Consider the following 26,159-nt stretch of genomic DNA (forward strand, 5'->3'; position numbering starts at 1 on the left):
GCAGCTGAGCATCGACCTAGGATCCAGGAAATCGCAGTTCGATTCCTGGTCAGGGCCCATGCCCAGGTTGCAGGCTCAATCCCCAGCAGGGGGCATGCAGGAGGCAGCCAATCACTCTCTCATCATTGATGCTTCTCTCTCTCCCCCTTCCTCTCTCTGAAATCAATAAAGATACATTGTTTTGAAAACATTTTAAAAGACATATCAAATTATTACACTTATGCCTTAATAGATTACATAATCCTCCTATTTACAATAAAAAAAAAGTGAAGTCTTCATAGTTACAATAGGCTGGAATATAAGTTTGCATATTCTACATGACCATCGCTATATCGTTATTGTATTTGCTTGAATGATCCTTGTTATGTTACAACTATGACATGAGTGAACAAGCCAAAGTACATGTCCAATCCAAAATTAATAGAGAGAAGAGTTGCCATCTGCTAGGATTGTTTTTGCCAGAAGAAATTCTAGCTTAATGGCTTGTATTAATACCCTACAAGTAAAGGGAACAGTTCCATAAGAAACAAGTTAATGAGTTTTGAAATTGTACCTTTAAACAAATAAAAGTATTTAGATCAGGAGATGATAAACACAGTAAAAGTCAATGAAATTAATGAATGTATCAACATCAAAATAACTTTACATTTAATAAGATAAGTGTTGCAATGCTATTAAATACTTTACATATAATGTGTGAATATATAACTGAATAAAATATAAGTTGCACCCACTGACAATAGTATAAAATAATTAGGAGATACTGAATTCAGTAAACAGGTAATGGCAATGGTTTGTCAATGTACTATTAGTTGTTTTTCAAATTCTAATAGATATCTAATTAATTACAAATAATGTACGATTAATAGTCATACTATCATGTCACCTTACAACATAATTTGCTAAAATAATGCTCTTTTATAGAAATATTTACATTGTAAAACTGTGAAGAACAGTCATCTTAATTATTTCTATTCCTTTTATAGTACCACACAATTACCGCCCTTTTCACAGGACTAGAATAAAATCAAAATAATTGTCACTACTTATAACTACAAAATTAAATTTTAAAAATGGAATTAGATTTTAAAATATAATTAGAAAATATTATTAATTATAAACATGAAATTCTCATTGTGTAGATTCTGAATTTATAGATAAATACAAAATCTCAAATTATTATCATTATTAATATTATTATTATTAGTTACCAGACAATATTAGGTGCCTTACATAACTCACCATCTAATTTCATCCTCATAAAAATCATATAAGTGTTGCTATTATGCTTGTTTCACAGATGATGAAGCTGAGGTTTAAAGCTGATAAATAACTTACACAAGGTCATACTGCAAGAAGGAAACTCATGATTCTAAACCACATCACTTCACTGCAAACATAGAATAACTTTCAGCACATTCCAGATGCTTCATAAACTCCATTCACAGATCCATTCAACAAAAGATTTTAAGGACAGGTAAGATAATAAAATTTAACTAGTGCATCATGTTTAATACACTGGGAATACCTAGCTTTGGAATTACAGGTTAATTAGAAAAACATACAATTATTTTAACAAGCTGTTATCTAGTATATAAAATGGTTATCTTATATGTCAATTATAACTCAATAAAAAATTAAATGGTAATCATAATATATAAGGGAATGCAAAAATTTTTTTTAAAGGTAGAAAATGGTACCTGAAATGGGTTACATTCCACTTTCTCTATATATCATAAACAGTGAAGTATGGGCAGCATACCAGCATCCAAAGTAATGGTCTCTCACTCTCATTTACTGTCACCCTGCTCCTTATTTACATACATGCATATAGGTGCATGCAAACACACACACACACACACACACGAGCTGTGCTGCTCAATAGGGAGACATGAGTCACAATGTAAAGAAGAATCTCATACCCTTTGGGACAGTATGGATTGTCCTAGAGAATATTATGCTAAGTGAAATAAGCCAGGCAGCGAAAGAAAAATATCACATGATCTTGCTTATACGTGGAATCTAAAGAACTTAATAAACTGACGAACAGAATAGATTCAATGACATGGAAGCATAGATGAGACTCACGAAATATCAGAAGGAAGGGGGAGAGGAAGTGGAGGGGGAGAGAGTAACCAAAGAGTTTATATGCATATATGCACAACCCAAGGACACGGACAATGGTGGGGAGAGTGACTGGGGAGGGGGAAGGAACGGGGGGGGGGTCACTGGGGAGAAAAAGGGACATCTGTAATACTTCAAACAAAAATAAAAATTATAAAAATAAAATAAATAAATGTAACTTAACTGCAATTAAATAAAAGTAAAAATCCAGTTGCTCACAGCTCAAGGGTTCAAGGGTTCAAGAGCCACATGTGATTCGTGGCTACCATCCTGCAGAGCCTGCATACAGAACACTGCAGAAAGTTCCACTGGGTAGCACTGCACAGGGAACTTGAAAGAAAAAGGCTTCTGTCCACATCTCTAAAACCTGAGCTACAAAGTACAAAACTAAGTAATGAAAGTTTCAAAACTGGTATGCTCAACTTTCAAGTATATAAATCTTTAAGAGGATGACTGAACCTCTCAATCTATTTTGAAAAAAAAAAAAAAATCAACTCCAGAGAGAGAAATTAAAGAATCATGGGATTTTAAAGCTAGAGAGAACATAAAATACTTTGGTCCAATATGCTCATTTAGAGATAAAGAAGCTGAAAACCTAGAGAGATTAGATAATTTGCTCAAGATCATAGAGCTAATAATAAACCACAAAGACTGGAATGGAACTCGGGCCTCCCTAACTCTTCCTCTGGGATTCTGTCCACCGCACCACGGTGCCCCATCTGCACTGCAGAACAGCACCTCTTCTTGTACTAGAGAAAGAAATCAAGTACCCTTGCACTGACCATCACAGATCCCTTTGTCCAGGCTCCTTCTGTTGCTTAGTTTCTTTATAAAGGCTTTACGTTCAAAATGGTCTGCCATATCTATTTGTTTTAAATACAGTTTCCATGATCATTAAAATTTAAAAATAACAGGAAATCAGTGAATTTCCTCCATTGCTAATAAATATGCTAGGCTAGGACCACAATTCCGATTTTAAACCAGTGAAACTAGTTTGCGCATTTGTATTTTTATTCAGTAACCTCCTCACATCATAAGGAGATTTCTATATGATATCTATATTAGCTCCTGAATGGATGCACAAATATAGACAAAAACCACCAACTTTGTGCATGTGATAAAACATCCAGTAATTTGTGCCATGAATAATTATATACTAAACTGCAGTACTATCAGTTTTCCTCCCACATGATCCTTCCTTTACTGTAACAGTATATGATCTTTCTACAATAATCACCTCCATTCTTTAATCACAGGATGCCACACCCCTAACTGCCCGCAATAAATTGGTTTAAATATAATGGGTGACTAGGATTTGAATATTTGAAATTGTATTGGCAAGAGAGATATCATTACAAAAAGAAATTGCATTCAGTTTCTTCCCTAAGCGGTAGAGAGGGGAAATACTCAAACATGAAACATCTTCACAAAATTACTGGGAAAATGCTAGACCTTTTTATTTAACTTATCGGCTCTGAAAACTATACAAACATCTACCAGTTTGATCACAATTCGTAGAGCTGTGGAGTACAATAATTTCCAACTGCAGGGCATTCTCAGACAGAGTAGCCATTGGCTGTGACAAACAGCCCTTTTAAAATTTTATTGACACTGTCACACATTTGACCTTATTAAGTACTTTGTCGAAATTAACAAGGTCTTTCTTTATCCCCGCCCAGCAGGAGGTAGGGAAAAAAGATGGTTTAAGTCAAAATAAGTACCAAACAAGAAAAATATGAATGTGCCGAGCAAGTTAAGTCAGGAAATGGAGAGGGGTTACAGGCAGGACAAGACCATGGACAGAGGTGTGGAGGCAGAGGCATGCAGCAGCATAAAATATTCAGGAATCTGAGCACGGTAGGACTGGATCCAAAAGTTTTTGCAGAAGGGTAATGGAATACGAGGCTGGAGAGAAGGCAACAAACTGTCATGTGATGAAACCGTCTGTGTGGACTAGGACTAGGCTTTAACCCTGGACGCTATGGGAAGCCTTTGCAGGATTTTAAGCAGTGATACAAGAATTGCCCTTCAGAAGTATAACTTTGTGGAAGACGATTTCAAAGGGGCTCACATGAAGGGCAGACGATATTTAAGAGTCCAGGGAAATGATAAAATAGTGGATAAAAGAGTGCCCTGAAACAAAGAAGTGGCAGCAGGAATAGAGGAGGCCAACCATATCCAGGAAGGGAAGGACAACACTAAGGACAGGGTTGGTAGGGGTCGATGACCAAGGGAATGGTAGACAAAACAGGAGTCAATTTGAAGATGACTATTACGTTTCTGGCTTATGCTACTCTGGAGTATGCTAAGGATTGGGAACACCAGAAAATTCAGGGTAAGGTTCAATAGGGATCTGGAGGGGGAGGGGGAGGGGGAGGGGGAGGGGGAGGGGGAGGGGGAGGGGGAGGGGGAGGGGGAGGGGGAGGGGGAGGGGGAGGGGGAGGGGGAGGGGGAGGGGGAAGGGAAGGGAAGGGAAGGGAAGGGAAGGGAAGGGAAGGGAAGGGAAGGGAAGGGAAGGGAAGGGAAGGGAAGGGAAGGGAAGGGAAGGGAAGGGAAGGGAAGGGAAGGGAAGGGAAGGGAAGGGAAGGGAAGGGAAGGGAAGGGAAGGGAAGGGAAGGGAAGGGAAGGGAAGGGAAGGGAAGGGAAGGAAAGGAAAGGAAAGGAAAGGAAAGGAAAGGAAAGGAAAGGAAGGTGTGGACAGCAAAGGGCAATATTGAATTGGAAACCCAGTCGAGAGGCAGCTGAGCATATGGGGTCTGCAGGCCAGCGGGAATTTGGAATAAAGAGTCCCGAGAGATGCATCCTACAGGGGCATTAGTTAAAGTCATAAGGGTGGATGTGGCTGCCTAAGGACAGCATACAGAATGAGCGAAGCAAAGGACCCAGGGACTTAGGCCCAAGCTCTAGGAATCAGTATGTTTCAAGGCCAAGCACAGAGACAGGAGATTTTAAATGCAACATAAGGTAAAAGAAAACCCAGGAGAGCTTAGTATCATAGAAGTCGAGGGAGAGATCAAATACCGTCACATGGTGATGGAGAAGTCAACACAACTTGAAAAATGCACTGTACAAATATCCCTATACAATCCCTGCACTGCATTAATTCCACTTTTAAAATGGTAATAATATACAGCTGTCAATCCGCAGAACAAGCTTCTTAAGTAATATCGGCCATTCCTTCCACATGATATTTAACATATGTATTTATTTTTTCCCAAATATTCTCCTTATTCATAAGCTACAGTGTCATGTTTTATTATAAGTGTACCTTTACGGACACATGATCAATGGCTTATCCAAAGCCTTGTCCTCGTACGTGATGGTCTGAGTGCACTAAGAGCTGACTGACAAGCATGCTTACGTAAAATCTCAACTCGAGAGCCACTGTGGAAAGCATTGAGCTACAAAGGATCAGTGCACATATCTGATGATTTGTCCACTTAAGCATCATGTGCTTTCACATTAAACTCTTTCTAAAATAAATTATACAATTGTCACATTTTTTTAATCCTCACCTGAGGATATGTTTATTGACTTTAGAGAGAGAGAAAAGGCAAGGGATGGAGGGATGGAGGGAGGGAGGGATGGAGGGAGGGAGAGAGGAAAACAGAGGGAGAGAGAGGAAGAAAGAGGAAGAGAGAGGGAGAGAGAGGAAGAAAGAGGGAGGGGGGAGGGGGGAAGGGGAGGGAGGGGGAGGGAGGGGGAGAGGGAGAGAGGGAGAGAGGGAGAGAGGGGGAGAGGGAGAGAGAGAGGGGGAGAGAGAGAGAGAAAGAGGGAGAGGGGGAGAGAGAGAGAGAGAGAGACCCGCAACCTAGGTATGTGCCCTGACTGAGATGGAACCTGCAACCTTTTTGGTGTCCTGGAAGATGCTCCAACTGGGACACCTGGCTGGGGCTGCCACATTCTTAAACGAAATATCCTAAATATAACTTATTTTCTTGCTGACTCAGCAACATGATGAAATATGTGACTTAGTAAGCTATGGTATAACATACAGATACCCTCAGGATACGGTATTGAGGTGTTTAGGGCAACTTGCTCTGACACTCAATGAAATCAAACGTTACAATTTTTGCACTCTAGTTCCAGTCCTTTATTATGTTTCCATCTCCTCCTCCCTTGCTTTTAGTCTATCAGTTCTCTCTTCTTGATTATCTCAGTGCACCAGCCTGAAATAAACCCCCTCTCAACCTCTGCTTCCAGTCTGTTGTGGACAGAAAACAGGTCACTGGGCTCACTGCGGCACAGCAGAAAGAAACAGTCAACAGGCTCCAATTAAAGGCCAAAAGGTCTTTGTCGTCACAGGGCTAACTTGATGGATGTGGTGAAATTCTGTAGACTGATGATTGTTTTACTTTATTTTTGTTTTATTTCTTTTTTGGCTCTCAGTGATATTCCAAAATGATCAACCTCTCCAATAGGTAGTCAGGATAAGCGAACTTATTACACACTAGTGAAGTATGTATTTATGGCTGTGTTTTTGTGTACCATATCTAATGACAACACACACATTTTTTATTATTATTTTTGGCATGATAGAAAACATTTTTAAAATGTTTTAAGTCATGCTAAACACACTTCTGCATACAGCTCCTGAAAAATGTTAAGACACGGCACCTTTCAGCCTGTAAAGACTGGGCTCTTTTTATAATGCATCACTGGAGGTTAACTATTCTACTCTCTCTTTCCATAAACAACTATTATTAATGTTCGGTGTACCCTAGCTTCTCCTGCTGGGCTATGCAGAAATCAGTTTCAGCTGTATGTTGATATTACCTCACTCTGTTCTCTTTTGTGAAGTGATTGGCAGACTACTCTGGTCTCAATTTTTACCTTCTGGAAGCCCTTCCCCCATCTCCCATCCTACCATAATACTGGTTCCTATTTATCTTTCAGGACCTAGTTATAGCATCACCTCCTCATTGAAGCCTTCCCAGGTTTATGCAGGACATGCCTAAAAGTGCCTTCCTTTGTGCTCTCATTAAACCTTTCCAGGAGGAAAGGGATATGGGTGTGGGAGGGTTGGTATTTCAAGTAAAATGTTCAACATTATAAAATATTTGAGGGCATTTAAAGGTCTACAGCATATTTGGGAAGCACCAGGTTTAGTATGGCTAAAAAATATGGTACATTTAGGAAAGTGGCAGGCTCAAAGTTGAGGCCACACTGAAAAAGGTCATACATCATGACCTTTTTTAATTGCTTCTGTAGCTTTTCGCCTCTATCAAGGTAGCAAATGGTCCTAAGCGCGGCTTTCTATGTTAGACTTGGATTTACTCCTTAAGGGTAACTGACAAACAGTACAGAATATCTGTATGGCGGGGACAAATGTATCAGTGGGGTACTAATTAAAGAATTGTTGGACTAATGTTGGTGGCAGAAGGCAAAGGCAATAGGGATAGAGAGACTAGGATAGATTCCTAGTCTGTCCTATGAAACTTGATGATTGACTGGATGCAAGGCCACAGAACAACAAAGGATTGAAGAAAATTAAAGATTAGGCAGATGATGATTACTCTATAATCTAGACTGAGAAGGACAGGCCAAGGAGTAGACTTCTTTGGGGACAATCAGGTTAAGAGGCAGAGAGCGTGAGCTCAGGAGGTGCTGTGTGGTGGCCGAGAGCATGTGCTCTGGAGCCAGACACCCCAGGGTCTAATCTGGGCTTTGCCTCCAATTCACTTGGTGATCCTGAGCAAGTTACATAACCTCTGTGAGCCTCAGTTTACTCATCTCTAAAATAGGAACACTATTACCACTCTCATAGAATTGCTGTGATGTTTCAAAATGAGGCAGCATATGTAAAGGGTTTAGAACACTGGCACATGGCTTATAAATGCTATTTTTCCTTTCTTGTTTTTATGATGCCTACAAGACATCTAGTTAGGCAATTAGACGTGTGGGTTTGAATAGAGAGAGAGATGAGCTGGAATTTTAAATCTGGGGAATCACTAGAACCTAGTGGATATTAAAGCTACAGAAGCAATTAAGAACATTCATGAGGAAAATAAAAGATATGTGTGTACATGAGTATATATGTGTGTGCATATATGTATGTACATTTAGGTATGTCTATACAAAAATGATCACAGAAGAGGACCAAAGACAGAGCACAGAGAACAAAATACCCAAGAAGAGAAACACACAAAGAGGGTAATGGAAGAATAGTTAAAGGTAGTCAAAGAACAGAGAGCACGGTGCCTGAAAAGCCAAAGGCAGTAAAATTTTCAAGGAGGGAGGGGATCAAGAGTGCCAACTGATCGGGACTGGAAATAGGCCACTGGATTTGGAAACCAGAGGATCACTGTTGACCTTTTTGTGAACTGTGAAAAAGCTAAGCTGTGAAAGGTAATTTAGGAAACAGAGAAAACAAGTATCGATGATTCTTTTAGAGATTTAAACTATAAAATGAGAAAGGAAGATGAGAAGCTAGTTCAAGGATCAGTTGGATCAGAAGAAGGTGTCGCATGAGGGAAACGAGAATCCACTAAGCCTAAGGGAAGTCAATGAAGAGAGTATATGATGGTGTGTGATTTACTGTGTTATCTATTTTTTGAAGTACTAAAGATAACGAGAATCCTATCACAGGTATAAAGTTCCACTTTAAAGATGAGCTCGAAAACCTCTGTGAGAAGTTAATAACCTGTTTTAAAACACAAAAAAGGGGGAAAAAGGTATATAGTTGTTATTTAAAAATATAATTAGTCCTGTATTTTAACAGAATTACTTCCTGAGATTGTAATAACATTTTGAGAAGTCTCAGGATACTACCGAAATAGAAAAGTCATCCTGTTAAAATACAGCACTAATTATATTTTTTTAAACAATAGATTTAAACTTGGTTTCATTCTGCATTCGGCATATATTTTTGAACTTCTAGATGATATTTTTTCATTCACATGAACTAGTCCAAATAAACAAACCCACTCTGCAATTCTTGTGAGAGTAACAGGCTCTGTATACAACATATTACTGATTTTTGTAGCTCATTAGAATAGGAAATTTCAAATTGTGACTTGCATATGTTTGCATTTGTAGTAAGTATTCAACAATCTCTTGAATATCTACCAAGATGTCTATGATTCTTGTGTATGTTTACCTGTTAAGAACTTGCCATTTTATCAATCATTCCATTCAGCTCAGTGTCCTGAAGGCTAGAAAATGCCATTCTTTTCTCATGGTTTGGGGTGAACTACTCTCTGGCGGAGGTGTCCTTTTCAAGGTCAGGCAATTCAGTACATCAATGCTGACACCACAAAGACCTGGCTTCAAATCACAGCTCTACCTCTCAACACCTGTGTGATTCTGAGTGAGTGATGTAATGAAAAATTTCAATATATCTAAAACACCTAGTTCCTCCTCAACGAACTTTGCAAGACAAGTACAAACTCCTACATGTGACTGAAAGTCAAAGAAATTTTGTTAGGCAAGCCAGAGGAACAAGGACAAAGGTTTCAGGACGTCATTTAAAAGGAGAGATTGCAAACCTTTCAGGAGATATTAAGTTTTACTGAGACACATTTTATAATAAGATGTGTACTGCAAAAAGGAAAACACTGGAAGTAAATGCTCTAATTATTAAAAAAATGTAATACCCTGGACATACAAGCAACACCATAGAAGTTTATCCAAACTGCTCACTATAGCTGGAGCAGAGCTAACAATGAACCAACTTCCTTAAATATTTGGAGACTATAGCTTTGTAACACTACAGTCTTCTCTTTGGGCAAGCCATTTATCAACCTGCTGTAGCTTCAAACTCTGGTGAAAAAAGATACCAATAATTCATAATACAATAGGAAGGAGGGAAAGAAAATGTCTCTTTTACATCAGGTAAGAAATCTTAATATTTAAACACTCGATATTAAATAATAGTACCTACATAGCTGGGGTGTTGTGAGAGTTAAATCAGATAATAGACGTAAATTAAAAGATTGAGTCCAGCCTTGCTACAAGTATCAATAAAATATGAGTTGCCCAGCCAGGTGTGGCTCAGTGGTTGAGCACCGACCTAGGATCCAGGAGATCACCATTCGATTCCCGATCAGGGCACATGCCCTGGTTGCAAGCTCAGTCTCCAACAGGGGGCGTGCAGGAGGCAGCCGATCAATGACTCTCATCATTGATATTTCTCTCTCTCTTCCCCTCTCCCTTCCTCTCTCTGAAATCAATAAAGATATCTTTAAATATATATATGAGTTCTCGCCAGTCAACAACAGAGTTATCGTTCATAAAATGGGTCATTTCCTGAACTCATGTAAGAAAAGATACTGAGTTGTGTCATGTTCTAAAGAAAGCATTTAGGCTGGGTCTACACAGGGCTCTGGGATAAACCCTGTCCTAAGAGTTGCAGCTTAAGCCTCACTATCTGGTGAGTGAGACTTCTGAATGCTGTGTGTATGGCTCCAAGAGAGATGCGTTTAGTTTTCCTAAATTTCTACAGGCCCACAGACATCGTGAACACTTGTTAGGATAATGACACTGGCTGAACTACCTGCCCTCTTGCCCTAATTACTGCTAAGGCTTTAATTTCTGCAGTTCATTGCATTAGTTACTAAATTTCTACCCAAATAATCATGATAAGCATAATCACCATATTTATAATAATCCAAAGTACTTTTTTCTAATTTTAAACCAACTGTTATCCTCACAGACAAAACTTCTCGCTTTTATGAACCACCAAGCAGCAGGAAGAATTTCATTTTCTTTATGTTCCATTCAATTTAAGTGTTAGCTCAACTGGAGCTGGTGTCGCACAAAATGAGTACCCTCTAAATATAACCCTAGGTGCAATTTAAGACAAAACTAAACTCACCTGTAATTGCAAAGCTTCGTGATTTTCTAATCCTTCCACAATTGGTGAAAATCTTTCTCTGTTATTTTTTTCTGCTGCTGTAGTTATAGCCCCTAGAAGTTTCTCTAGGCTGTAGAGAAAAGAAAATAGAAAAGGAGTGACAAATGTATCTCATACACAAATTGTGAATATGGGTTTTCCCTTTCAGATTGCCCTGTTCTCTTTTCAGTGCTTGATCATTATAAAGACCATTGCAATTAAAGAACTGTGTTCCTGTCTGCCTGTTTCGACATGCCAGATATTGATAGTGGTAAATAACTTTTAGGGCATCAAAATGAAAATGCAATTTAAAAATCTTGAGGAAAGTATTTTTTCTGGGTGACATTTTTTAAAAAATACTTAATTGAAAAACACTGAAATTTTAAATTTCAGGTGTTGATATTTCATGTAATCGATATTATAATTAATATCCCTTCAACACAAAATGGCATCTACAATTTTTAAAAGTTTATTCAAGTGTAACCTGACTGTAATTTTAATTTTTTTATGTGTGAGTTTATTTGAACCAAACTGACGACATATGCTGGGGAGCAAGATCTTGAATGCTCTCCCGACTGTAATTTTATAATAAAGTGCCGAAAAGAGTAAAACTTTTTTAAGATAACTTAAAAACATTAACATTTTTTGAAAATGGAACGAAAAAATAATACCTGAAAGAGAAAGCCTAGGTAATTTAGAGAAGCATCTATAATTACCTAAGCACAAGAAACTTAGTTACCTAAACAAAAATAATGAAGACTATCTGTACAGTGTCTGAATCAAATTAAACTCTGTGTAGTATACTACTCTTACAAAACTATATCTGAAATTCTAATCAAATCATAAAAAGTATAGCCGGGTAGGTTGTATTATATGAATTAAGTACTGAAAAATCTACTTGGCTAGACAAATATTTCTTACTCACGTATAAACTCATGTTTCTATAAAACCTAAGGAAACCTTACTTTTTCATATATGTCATTTACAGTCTGCTCTTGCTGAGATAAGACTTAATGCTATATGATAATATTTTTGTTCAGTGTTTGCCCTTTGGCTTCGAAGGGCAGTAGCCAGCACTGAGCAACATCTCATTTTATTCTAGCAGATATGAAATAATCAACATATTAGAATATCCTTAAATCTTTCTATAGCCCTGTTCTGATTCAAACTGAAATCATTGCTGGCACACAAAGGGTTTAGATGAAACATTTTAGTCCATGTCCTCAGTAGTATTTCATTCTTTATCACAATGGTTTCTCATTAGCTGGACATATTAATGACAGCAAATCTCAAATTTTCCTCCTGATTCAATATTTCCATAAGAAGAAATGATCTAATGCATAGTCAGCAACAACCTGCTGAAACTGGCACTTTGAAAAATTACCAACAGCCTTTTTGTTCTTTTTAACAGGTTAGTTTATTTCATTCTATGAATAGTTACTTTATCTTTTCACTATAGGCAGATAAAGTAAAATACTACTATAAAATAATAGTATAAGATTAAAGCATCTAGTTGATTCAGTTAGTTAAAGAAGTCAAATTTTGTGATGTGCATGTGTGTAGGGGCTGTGTGTGCAGGGGTAGGGTGTGTGTGTGTGCAGTCAAAATTACTCTCAGATTCTTTCCCTATATTTCTAGTAATTGATTTACCTTCAGCTAGACAAAATTCTATTCTTTCACTCTGAATTCAACTTTGAAGAATTTCCCATTAGGATTCTATCTGTTTAAACGTATTTTTCAAAGAATCAAACAGAGCTAAAATGTAAATAGATGAGATAAGAAAGCTACTAATTTTTTTCTAACATTTCATATTATTTTTCATGCAAGTTATCTAAATAAAAAGCACAAAAGTAGGACCTGTTAATTTCTCAAGTGTCATTTTCCATGCAGTTAATATAATAACACAGCAATACTTACATGTTATCTTCTCCAACAATGCAGAGAGCAGAAAGTATTTTTACTATTTCAGTCATCATGTTGGGTTGTTTGGGGTCAATTGCTCTTGCCAATAGTAAAAGACTTCTTTCATCTCCTAAAATCCTTTGCAATCCAAACTTAAAAAAAAAAAAAGAAAAAAAGAACTTTCATTCAAAATGTCTTCGGAACATATCTTTAATTTTAAAAAACAACTTAACAATTATTTTATTTTCTAAAAACCCATCCCTCCACAATGAGGTTCTACCTAATTCTATGAATGTTCTTCAAACAAGCAGTTATTAGTCTTTGTTTTTTATTTAAAATGACTGCATCTTGGGAGTTTTGGGCCCTTGATCAGATATGATCTCCATTAGCCTGCCTAAAAATTCCATAAAGATTTGGGGGAAATATGGGAACAATCAGCATTTCTTCAACAAAGAAGAACCCATAAAGCACACACTGATATGATTTTCTAAAGTAATTTGACTGATGTCACTGGGTCTCCCTGGAGATATCTGGAATTCATTGTTAAATTCTCCAATATGTTTGTATGGAAAATTAAGTTGAACAAAAAGGGTAAAATGTTGAAAAGCTCTTTGTATACTGTGTGCCAGGTACAGCATTAAACCCCTGTACAGAGCTGCCTATACCTTCTGTCTCTTATCCTCTCACTGTCAGGCAGCGGTGCCACCTTCCAAAAGCTAGGAGCCCAGAGAAATGGCACCTGGATTTCAGTAAGTGTCACATTCAACCAGGCAGAGAATATTCCATTTTCATTTATTTTCTAGTCTTGAATATGTGTACACAAGTACGCATTATAAGAATGAATGGGTAAAGAAATTCTAAAGAAAGCCCAAAACTTGGGTTTTCACTACATTAAGAAGGCAGTATTTTCTTTGATTCTTGTCCTACAAAGTGTTTCTCAGATTTCTTATGAAATGTTTGCTGCTTTTTAGTCTAACAGTAAAATCTGACAACATTTCATTGGAACAAAATTACCATTTCAAGCTAACCTTTAGTTAAGTACCAAGCATATGAAGACTTTCATGGTCGCTAATTTACCTTCTAAAAGAATTCATGGGGGGAAATAGTTAAAGCTCTTAAATGTGACTGTACCAGAGGTTGAAATAAATAAGGAAATACACAGAGAAAAAACAAAACAACAGGAATGGAAGAGACAAGATATAAAAGAAGCAAAGAAAACAGAAGGGATATGTATGCATAAAGGTGGCCAACAGATACTAATACTAAATAGTAAGAAAAATAAGTGAAAAACACAGGTGTAAAACTGAGAGATGATTACCATGCAATTACCAAACTTAAAAAGACAACTTTAAAAGACAGAAAGTGAAATCATTAAAATTTTCAAATTTCCACTAATTTTTTTTTAAGTATTTTCTAAGCCCAGCAGGGATGGCTCAGCAGTTCAGCATCAGCCCACGATCCAGGAGATTGTGGTTTGATTCCCGGTCAGGGCACATGCTGGGGTTTTGGGCTCGCTCCCCAGCAGGGGGCGTGTGGGAGGCAGCCAATCCATGACTCTCTCATCAATGATGTTTCTATCTCTCTCTCTCCCTCTCCCCTTCCTCTCTCTGAAATCAATAAAGACATATTTTTTTAAAAAGTATTTTCTAATATTGAAAATAAAAATGAAGATAGGACTAATGGTGAAAATCCATAAATCTAAACCTCAGGGCAATATTACAGCAAAGGAAGTTAAGAAGTGATAGGTGGCTTTTTATGATCCTATGCAGACATGCGCTGTATAAGGTAAGAGTTTTTGAAGTAGGTAATATAAACTCCTTGGGGTTAAGAAATTTGATGTTTAAGTTATTTCAAATGAAAGTTTGATTCCTTGATTATGACAATTTATCCAAACATGAAATGGATATATCACTGTATATTTTTTATTTTGAATGCATACTTTAGGCCTATTGTTTCATGTGCCTATAATTTAAAAGATCCACCATTTATTCATGTTCTCAACCCCTATGTGCAAGACATTAAGGTGCCCTAACTAAAGCTTAACCTTAGTTTAGAAAAATCTAAGTCAAAGCATCATGTTTGTATGGAAAATAATACAATAATTAAAACAAAATAATACAAGAATAAACTCGTTTCGCATACTCACAACTGTAAACCTACTTTTGCCCCACCCTGTATATACACACTTACATGTAATCCCATATACTTAAGAAAGCCTCTGCAGATTGCTTAAGCAATCTTATTGCATTGGTTATTAATAGCTATATTTCACATTGGGCAAGTTTTTGTTTACTGTTATAATTATTTATCTCTATTAATATTTGAGATTATTAAAACACCACCTAAAGGGAATTATGTAATTAGTGAATTAAGCAGTGGTAGTTTACTTATAGAAACACAGAGCAAATCATTTCTAAGACAGTAACAAAATAGCTTATAGAAAAAATAGCTATGACTTCATAACCTGAGCAAAGACTACTTTCAGAAGAAAAACCCTTGTCTACATTATTTCATTGAGTCCCTCATAATGCAAGAAAACCCACAATTTTCCAGAAATGTCTTTTATGTACGTTAACTGACATTAATTGCACATAAAAGGAAGAGAAATCTTAACCTTACAATGTTCTTAGCAAACAAGTCAAACCATGGCTCTGAATTTTCCTTTTCAAAGGCATAAAAACATTAAGAAAATGGTATTCAACTTATGACATTTCAATTTTCCTACTACCATAAAAGAAAAAATAAAGTATTATCTAATTTGAGAACAAGACTTGTGTGTTTGCATGATTGTAAAAACCTACCAATAAGTATTTTGTGAAGCCAAATATATATATATATATTTTTTTTTTCCCAAATATATTTTAAATACTGCTTAGATGAACCATGATTTGCATCATAAAGACCTGTTTGTAAACTGAATGTGTGCAGTTTCGTCTCTCAGCCTTTGCTACTGTTGGGCAAGTTCTCACCTTTTGTGACAGAGGCCGAAATAAACATTACTTACCTTATTATTCATAAATGCTTTGAGGCACTGAATAAGTTTATACTGGTTCTTCTTGTCAATATTTTCTTGCCTGAATGAAAGAAAGAAACATATTACTCTGTGCTTAAACATGTCCCCTTCAGTGATTTTTTTCATGTTTATAGTCTTACTGTTTCTTGTCCAGAAGCTTTTCCAATACATCCAATAAGAGTCCAAGTCCTTCATGGCCAAAGTTGTTAACCCAGCTAGGAAATAAACCGGAAAAAAGTGTAAATAAGTATGTATATTGAAAACACGAAGTATCTAAAAAGAAATTGTGATTTTCAAATATGATAATCCTATCTTTATATTGCTTATCCTTTCTACTCCAGTTGCTTCAAGCATCCTCTGTGAGGATGACTCTAGATCTTTACCTCGATCTCAGACATGTCTTCATAATGACTGTCCCTTCCACAGCCCTGCCTTGGTTGTTTCACCAGCGACATGTACTTCAGCCTGAATTTGTAAGCCAAGATTATCTTCCTCTGTTGCTGCTTTCCGAAATCAACCCCTCCTCCTCCTTTCTTCCATAGTCTGCTAATTACACCACTGTCCTTTTAATCATTTGGACTTGAAATACTGGCATACTTTGTGATCCCCCCTCTCTCTGACCTTTGCACTTATACAGCTTGTTCATTCAATAAATATTTATTGAGTGCTTATGAAGTACCAGCGTGCCCCAGGTGACAGCTGTTAACAGGCAACAAAACGAAATCCTTACCCTCAGATAGTGCAGCATCTCAAAGGAGGCTGACAGATGACAAGCAGATAAATATATATATTTTGGTGCTATGAACAAAAATAAACCTTGCTAAATGGAATAAGGAGTGCCAGAATGTTCTCTTTTAATGTGTGGTCAGGGGAAAAGTCTTTGATGAGGTGGTGTTTGAGCAGAGCCTGGAAGGAAGGGAGGACTTTCACCAGTAGAGGGAATAAGTGCAACCGGGTACTGGGGCAGTAGCCAGTGTGCTTAGAAATTCCAGGAGCTGTGAGGGATGTGAGCGGCTAGGCCCAGTAAGCGGGCTTGGGTGAGCAGCAAGAGCTGAAGTCCCATGTGTGGTACGAGGCTGGAAGACTGATCATGGAGAGTTTCCTTTGACTTTCTGTTACCTGGCCATGAATACTCTCCTAGAACGGCTGCCACCCAGGCCCGGCCCTCCTTTCCTTCGCTGCTGCTAACATTCTAGTTTAGCCCTAGTCACCTTACTATGCCAGGAGCCTCCCAACTGGGGCCTCTGCAGTTTCTTTTACTCATTTTATAAAATACAGAATTTGATTGAGCTTCTGTCTCAAATTTTCCTCTGGACTACCTAACTAACACACCTCAAATCCTGATCCTGATCCTGATCTAGTGTCACCCTTCCTTTACAGCCTCAGGCCTGGTACCACATGTTCCAGTAAAAATCAAAGTCACCTTCCTGGAGTCCTCCCTGCACTTCCCTGTGTCTCTTCATTTGTGTTTCGTTCCAGAAGGCAACCCCAACTCCACCTCTCCAAACCGTTGAGGCTCAAAGTGACTGTCAATTCCTCCATTAATGTTTTTTCCCCCCACACGTGTTCCATCCAAATATGAGTTCGTTTTCCTTGGAACACCCATGTATATTTACCTCTTATTGCCTGGTAATGCGATTCTTTCCACACATGTCTCACACTCCTTTCCGGATTAAAAATTCTCTGAAGACAGTTATATTACTTAGTGGAGTAGCTTATATACAGTCAACACTAAATAAATATTTGCTAATTCAAATTTTGCCTGGCCGGAGTGGCTCAGCGGTTGAGCATCGTGGCCTAGGATCCAGGAGATTGAGGTTCAATTCCCAGTCAGGGCACATGCCCGGGTTTCGGGGTCAATCCTCAGCAGGGGGGGTTGCAGGAGGCAGCCGATCAATGACTCTCATCACTGATGTTTCTCTCCCTCTCCCTCCCTCTCTCTCTCTCTCTCTCCTTTCCTCTCTCTGAAATCAATAAAGATATATTAAAATTTTTTTCTAAATAAACTTACTGGCTTGTGTGATTAAGTGAATCAGCAGTCTCATATTGCCCAAGAACTTGGCAAACTTAAATATATAGCAGACTCTTATGAAGCAAAACTTAAAAATCTATACATATTTAAACCATGACTATATTCCTATTTCAAGGTCTTTCAACTACATTTCATGTCTACCTAAGGTAAAGCTTATCAACAAAATAGAGACCTAAATTTCTAAGAAAATATCAGTAAAAAACATCAGATCACTGAAAAGATATTTTAAAAATAGCACAAATATTCCAAACCAATCACATCCACAATATACAGGAAGCTCATTTTAAACAAATTCTGCTTTAATTTTCATAGCGGAGATAAAAAAAAAAAAAAAATCAATATGGCATTGTAATGATAATTGGCAGCAAGCTACTATTCAATTGAGGCATGTAATCAACCAGTACAATGAGCTATTTTCTCTAAAAGACTCTTGCTAATCAGTGGGGTAGAGGTGGAAGGACAAAAGGACATCAGCTCTAAGCATAATACATTGTATTTAATCTATCATAGAGAAATCAGCAGATATCATTACTGCACAATATACTCTACAGCAACCTTAAAAATAAAAGGAATTCTGACCAAATTTATCTATTCAGCCCTCAGATCTGCTTTGGCATTTGGGAAAGATAAAATGATTTCTGACTTCCTTACATTTAACACTTACAAACTGTTTTTAGGGTTCTAAATTTTACTTGTATTCTTTTTATACCCAGTGCTATTACAATTATTAGGGTTTTTTCTTCCTGGGTCTAGGGAACTGTTTGATATAAGAACATGATTTATATCTGTTCACTTGAAATCAGTCACCCACCTACACACCCCAGGCTGCTTCAAATTGTGCAGTTTATGGTACTCTGATCTCATTCAGTGAAAATTACTATTGGTCTGAAATAAACAGAGCACAATCACAAAACTTAAGTGTGAGGAGGAGGGCCAATTTATTACAAACTAGGCAGTGAAAAGGCTTAACTGAGAACATTTTAGGCCAATGGGCAGAGGAGGCCTAATAAGAATCCTCAGAACTTTTAGAACGGGAGTCCAAAAGGAGCCTGTTGCTAGGGGCATAAAATAATTCCGACGTAGCATGAAGACATTCTAGAGGTTAAAAGAAACCTAGACACACCTTTTTACCCTTTTCTCTTGCCAGCACCATTTCTGTGTCTTTCAGGCATCAGACACTTTGTGGCCTCTGGCCAAACACTATTTTCTCTCACTTTCTCCTCCTCCCCATGTCCCATAAGCTGTTTAAAAACAAAACGTTGGCTACTCCAGTTAGGCAGGAATCTTGATACTTAACACAAAGAGCATAAATCGGTGGTTCTCAACGTGTGCGCCCCAAACCAGCAGCATCAACGTCATCTTGGGAACTCATTAGAAATGCAATTCTTGGACCCCAACTTAGACATATGGAATCAGTAACTGGGGGTGGGGCCCAGCAATTTGTGTTTTAACTACCCCAGCCGATTCTGATGCCTGTTCAGGTTTGAGAACCAGCGGTAGAGAGCAATGGTTTGTTAACAAGCGGAAGAGCCCTTCCCAGGGAGCACTGAGGCTAGAAACTCAAGGCTTCTTCACAGGCCCTCCCGACCATAGTGAGAGCTTCCACCGCCCCAGGACAGAGATCCAGAATCCAGTCAAAGCAAGTGTCCTCGGTATATTTTACAGAGCATGCAAATTCCAGCTCTGAGTTATTCAGTACTAATTGGAATACCTAGAAATATGAAAATACAGTTGGTGACTCAATTTAAAATCTGACTCCAAGACTGCAGATAGGTACAGATAAAGACATAAATTTTCTGTAGTATCTCAACTCTGAAACAAGAAATTGCAACTTATTATGGTCTCTACATTTATAAGAGCCACAGAAGAAGCCAGGGGATAATGAACCGAACAGGAGAAAATATGGGGGAGGAAAATGAGCTCTCATGATTTCCATAACCACTCTGAAACACAAGGTGTTTCCTTTTTTTCTGATATATGATTTACATAGAGTAAAATTAATCATTTTGACAAAGGTACAGTCATGCAACCTCTGACATAAACAAAATATGCAACATTTCCATCACTCTAAAATATTTCTTCCTTTTCCTTTGCCGTCAATCCCTTTTCCCACTCGCAGCTCCCTGCCAACTACTTATCTGATTCGTGTTCCTATAGTTTTGCTGTTTCCAGAATGTCACTAGAAATTGAATCAAACAGTGTGCAGGATTTTGAGTCTGGCTACTTTAACTTTGCGTAAATATGATGATATTCAACAACTGGGTGCATGCATCAGTAAGCTAGTTCTTTTTATTGTATGGCTACACCACAGCTTACTCACACACTCATCAGCTGATGAACATCTAGACTGTCTCCAGGTTTTGATGATGAACAAAGCTGCTGAAAGTTTCGCACGTAAGCATTTGTGTAAGCATGTTTTCACTGGCTTGGGAAAATAATTAGGAGTGGAATTGTAGACATATGTTTAACTTTTTTACAAAACCACTTTCCAAAATGGCACTCCTTCAGCAAAGTGTAACAGTTCCAATTGCTCCAAACCCTTCCAGGCACTTCGTACTGTCCATCTTTTTAACCTGAGCCATTCTGAAAACTGTTTTCAGACAAAGAAACTGAGAAGCAAAGTAGTCAAGTAACTTCCCAAACCTCACTCAACGATTATCATTTCTAGGACTCGCACCCAGGTCTGACTCCAAAGCTCATGTTTATCTGAATCACCCCATTAGAAATTAATAACAGGACCAGTATACAAAGTTCTAAAACAGCATCTGGCTAATGAATGGCTCCACCAATAATTCATTGAAAAAGAATCACTGGTTGTTCAGAACTGCACTGAACTTATAACTTCATGTCTATATAAAGACACACTAATATATGCTTTGTATTATTTGACAGTTTACTTCATTCATTTAGGTGTGATAAATACAATTCAATCTATGTTTCTATCATCTTTTAAAGTCCTAAACTTCATAACAAATCTACCAAATAATGTTAAGAAAAGATATCTGGAAACTTCACCTAAAACTTCCAATCAAGATTTAGGTAAGGCACCTTATCAGAACAGAGCCAGAATGTAGCTTATGCTTTTTTTTTTTTTCCAAGGGCTATATAATCCACAATTTCATTTTTAGGTATTAACATATTGGCGATTTTCTGCTATCAAGTTACCTCACTGAAAGAGCTGTCTTGACATGATACACGAGCATGGACATATTTGTAGCCATCACCTGTCAGGCGAGCAGGTAGAACAAATAAACCAGCCAAACAAAACCAACAGAAAGATCAGTCAGGATGACTAACGCATGGGTGAGCATGAAGCCAGGATTAGGCCTCAAGACTGGAGCCGCCAGGAAGATCATCTAGGGGATAGAGGAACTGACCCATAGTGAGATGGTGTTGTCTGAACTTAGGTATAAATGGCTTGGCTATGTCTCCCAGGCAGTTCGATGCTTGGTACACTGCTCAAGAAGTTAAAAATTAAAGACCTTCCCCAAGTTTACTCAAAGGTCATGAAAATACCACTCCATCCATCAACGGAGTATGTTGTGAGGCCACAAAGGGGCATAGTTAAGTGCATGTGCTTTAGAAGAAGACAGATCTAGGTTCCAATCCCATTGCAACCATCTTCTAGCTGTGTTTCTTTTGCTCAGTTATTTGAAGTCTTTAAGCTTGTTTTCTCATCTTCAAAATAGGAAGGAGAACTATAGCCCATAATGTCTTTGTGACTACTAAATAAAATGCCTATGAAATAGAACAGTGAAGCCTGTACTAAAATTTTGTGAAAATATTAGAAACCAAGAACTTGAATGCTCTTTGAATCATTAAGTCCAAAATAAGGTATGAATTTTAGGCATAAGGACTATTTTTCAATAATATTAATACTTAATAACATTTTATCATTCATTTATTGAACATCGTTTTAATTAATATATTTTTTTCACTATATTTAGAGCTTGCCAATTCACATTGGAATAGAGACAGAAGTTGCAGTGGGGGGGAGCTAGGGGATGGTGCAGAGAGAGTCTATTTATAGTTCATGCATAATCCTGACAGAGAAAATAATATCACAATTATATAAAAATTAAGGTTTAAAACATAAATCTATCCTGAGCCTTCAGAACTCCTGAGGTCATTTTTTTTAATTGATATTTATTTAATAGGTTGATTTAAGCCTCTGCAATGGTGACTTCAACCTTGACTCCTGGCTCGATGCTGATGGAAGTTGTCATCTTAACAATCTCAAAAGGGCTGTGCGAGTCAATGAGTCACTTATAGATCCTCATCTGAAAAAAAAAACGATCCCAAGTCTTAAGACACCCCCCCACAGGGAGATTTTCTTGTAGTGATTCTCAGAGTCTTGTTAGGCATTCGAACTGCTCCTTTCACTTGGAGATTCTTTTCCTTTGTGCCGCTGATGAAGTCAACACACACCTTCTCCAAAGACTTTCCCTGGTGGCTGGTTAGAGTAACTCTAATTCGGTGAGTCATCGCCACCTCTGGTTCCACGAGTGTCTTTCCAGAACCTTTAAAAGCCTTGGCCGCAGCCAGGCTTCTGACAGGCCTGTTCCTTGGGGCGAGTGAACAGAGGTGAGCAGCGGGTAGGATGGACTTTGCTGCAGTTACAACTGTGCCTTCCTCAAAGAGGTCACTGTTTTTAAAGGGCCCACTTACACTGATCGCCATAATCAAAGGAAAGAAAATCTTATGTTTAATTAAAGTAGCAGAGGAGTCAATGAACCCTAAATCCATGAAAAGCAAGATTCTCTCCTCTCTAGTTCTCCAGGGGAAAACGAAGTGAGGGAAGCTCTATGAATGGACCTATTGAACAGGGGATGAGATTCTGCTCCCTCACGTACACATCTAAAGGAAAACCCTTCACAGTTTCCCAAAACTTCAACTTTTCATCATAAATTGGAGATTCAGATTCTGAATTATTTAGTTACAGTTCGTGTAAATATAAGTTAAAATCAAAGATATCGTGGACGGTGAGTTCAGTACACTATACACAATATAGACATAACGGGAAGGAGTGACTGCACGCACATTTATGATTTGATTGGCTGAATTCATAACCATCTTTCAAAAGGGTTAAAGCTAAAATTAGAAAGTTCTATCCTGAGTCCCATAAGCTGTAAAGGCAATTGGTCTCAGGTGCAGGAGGCCAATAATTAGTCATGTCATCCCTCTCTCAGTGTTTACACAGCGATAAAGGCTGGCATAGAGGGTTATGTGTTCTGTACAAAGAATTTTATTTCCCTCTAATGGTGTTCTATGCTCGTGTAATCTCACACTGCAACCCAAATCACTGGAATATCAAATAAAACAAATGATAGTTCCGAGTTTCTTGGGGCAATCAGAAAATTGGTAAAATTATAAGACATGAAACAACTAATTCAAAGGGTTGAAAAGACTTTAAAGATTAACTGTAAATGGTGTTTACATGTTTCACTTAATAGCAGGAAAACATCTCATTTTAATACTAATGTTGACAATGTAATGTTTTCAAATGCAATTAAAACCAAACCTTAGTTATATGCACTTATGGGGAAAGAAGGGGTCCCAGGTGATTCAAACCAATGTACAGCCCAATGCTAATATAATACTATCACACATTCAGTCCTTGGATTGGTATCTCCAAACAGCAGCCGAAAAAAACTTAGTATTTTATCAGCCTTTTAAAAAAAAAATTTCTTCAGCTAAATCAACTTCTTAGATAATTCCACTATCAATATATACCGTCACTGAAAAAATGCAATGTTAAAAACACAACCACATGGATTTGTATATGCTATGACTGCCATGGTCTTAGTCCAATAAAACTAAATACATCTATCTACTCAGGTTTGTCTACATGAAAGTAAACGCAAGAGCATCTGAATGCCCTGGGGGACTATTCATCATGGTAAATTAATGCATGAGCTAATTCTTACCAATCAAAGGTATCTATTAGGTGTAACACTGCCATTTCCAGACATCTGAATTCATTCCTCTGAAGCACAACATTCACTTTCCAGTTACTCCACCCAACTCACAGAAAGCAGGACTATGCACTTTTCCAGCTCCGCCTCTCAGTGGTTTTTACTTCAGTGCTGAGATAGATGAAAATGTCCTAGCAAACACCAGAGGAAATTCCATCTTTCTCTCTATGCGCCGTTATTTGCTTCAGAGGGTCTTATCTGGCTACATTTACCCCCGCAATCAGTTCTTCCCAGGACCATCCTGCTCTGCTTCATTCTACTCACAGGTTTTTTAAGACTTCCTCACAAAAGAAGAAATGTGTGTTCCTTCTAGTTGCTCATATAATATAAAAACAAATTCCTCTTCTCTATTCACAACAAGCTGCAAATGCTGGAGTTACATGTAAAAATCTCCTGAGGGCAATAGTTTAAGTAAAAATGCTCTCTCAAAGGATACAGTTCCTTGTTCATTAAAATCAATTTCTTAAGCTCTCAAAACTACTTTGGAGACAGTCGAAAATGGCTCAAGTCCAAATCGTTTAAAATACCCAACAAGCTACAGAAAAAATATTTTCCTCTCCTGCGCTCCTTTAAAAATTGTTAGAAAAGTTTGAGAGATGGTCCTAGTCATATTTTTACATTTTCTTCATAGGTTTGAAATTATGAATATAATTATGTTAGGACACTAAGGTCGCCTTAGTAACATAACTAGTCAAACTTATAATGAAATGTTAACTTCCGTAAGAAAAATGCACTGGTTCATTTTCCTAAGTTATCACACACTCCACAGGACATTCAATTTCTTTCAATTTGGTGGAATTATGTTCAAATGAACCTACTCCACGAAATCACATTCCTAATCTGTAAATCCAAAAATGAAACGGAGCTGACATCACGTTTATCTGTATAATGTAAGAAGGTCTTTGAACGCAAGGAAGAAAACAGAGGCAGAAGAACATACCACCCCGGCCCTTCCCTTTTTTGCTGCACCAATTTGTACGTTATACTATCTGATTCTGGTGGGCAGCGGAAAAGTTAAATGAATTTTCCTTCATGGTAACAGGTAAGGAGAGTTGAAGGGTAATTACTATTTGATGACTAAACAGAAATGCATACATCCTTCTCACCTAGCAGGTGCAATTTCAAAAACATATAATTAAAGACTCATTATAGAGTGTGATAAATACAGAGACAAAGATCAAAGAAATTTAATGTTCAGGAATATTTTTAGCACAGGATAACTGCAACCAAACCAAAAAGAACCATTTCTTTGTGTCCCCATTGTGGATGTCAAAGAAAATCTCAGCAAGTCCAACTGTTTTACTGTCTCAGAATGTGATCTGTAATGGCAATTGTTGTGGGGGTTTTTCTGGTTTATTTTTATATAAAAATGTAAAGCCCCTTCCCCCTAAAACTGAGAAAGGTACTTTGGAAAGTATATACAGCTGTGTGCGCATATATGCACTCTCAACCTAGTCAAATATCTTAATGCATTCACGTTTAATACATTTTTTTCAAAACGTAATCATTGAACAATGAAGAGTCAACATTTTTAATAACCCCACATTACACAACTTGGGAAATATTAAGGCTTACCTAAGAAAAATTAAGCCAAACATGCTCATTAGTTTTCTCTTGCACAGTAATATAAAACCATTTAAAGCAAAATAACAACAAAACAGTTACAGGACTTATAGAAAAAATCTTTATAGGACTACAATGCAGTAAATAGTCCCTAAGAAAGAGATTATTAGCCCTCAACTATATTCAACCCGGCTGGCACTCATTTTCAGAAAAATCTAGAAACATAGCTACTCCTAAAAGATACATGTTTATATGTAAGTCTTTCAAAACATATAAATGCTTTTTAAAGAATGCATAACGTTTTAATTGCTCAAGTATCTTTGGCCTTCTTCAAAATTGCAAGAACTTTCTTTTCAATTGGAATAGTTAAAAACTAAAAATGACACTAACACATAAATTGACAACATGGTTTTGTCGTCACTTATAAGCAAACCTCACTGAAAGAACATGCACTGAACATAGTAGCTTTATTGGTTGTGAAATCAAAGTAAGTTACCCCATGTTGGTTCTTTCATCTTACAGATGAAGAAACTAGAGAATTTTAGTGACTTGTCTTAGATCATAGAGTCTGTTAATGGCAAAACTATGATTGAAATTCACCACTCCTCAATCCTTACACAGCTCCCATTCAACTATACTTTCAACAACTAACAAAAAAATATCATCAATTAGTGGTTACAAGTGGTTTGGTTATTTTTTGTTCATAAAGAGATACTG

General features: G+C 37.4%; 1 protein-coding gene and 1 pseudogene across 1 annotated transcript in view; both read right to left on the reverse strand.

Moving 5' to 3' along the window:
* The window catches only part of DIAPH2 (diaphanous related formin 2), a 709,361-nt gene that overhangs the window by 544,423 nt on the left and 138,779 nt on the right, over positions 1-26,159 (reverse strand). The window contains exons 7-10 of the mRNA XM_087813361.1: positions 16,013-16,087; positions 15,864-15,933; positions 12,875-13,011; positions 10,940-11,048 (exon numbers count right to left, since the gene is read on the reverse strand). Of these exons, the coding sequence (XP_087669487.1) occupies positions 10,940-11,048; positions 12,875-13,011; positions 15,864-15,933; positions 16,013-16,087 (391 nt within the window). The remainder of the gene's footprint in view (positions 1-10,939; positions 11,049-12,874; positions 13,012-15,863; positions 15,934-16,012; positions 16,088-26,159) is intronic.
* Positions 22,068-22,584, reverse strand: LOC107540137 (small ribosomal subunit protein uS10 pseudogene; annotated as a pseudogene).

The sequence above is a fragment of the Miniopterus natalensis genome, chromosome X (assembly GCF_054644295.1).
Source record: "Miniopterus natalensis isolate mMinNat1 chromosome X, mMinNat1.hap1, whole genome shotgun sequence".
NCBI lineage: Eukaryota > Metazoa > Chordata > Mammalia > Chiroptera > Miniopteridae > Miniopterus > Miniopterus natalensis.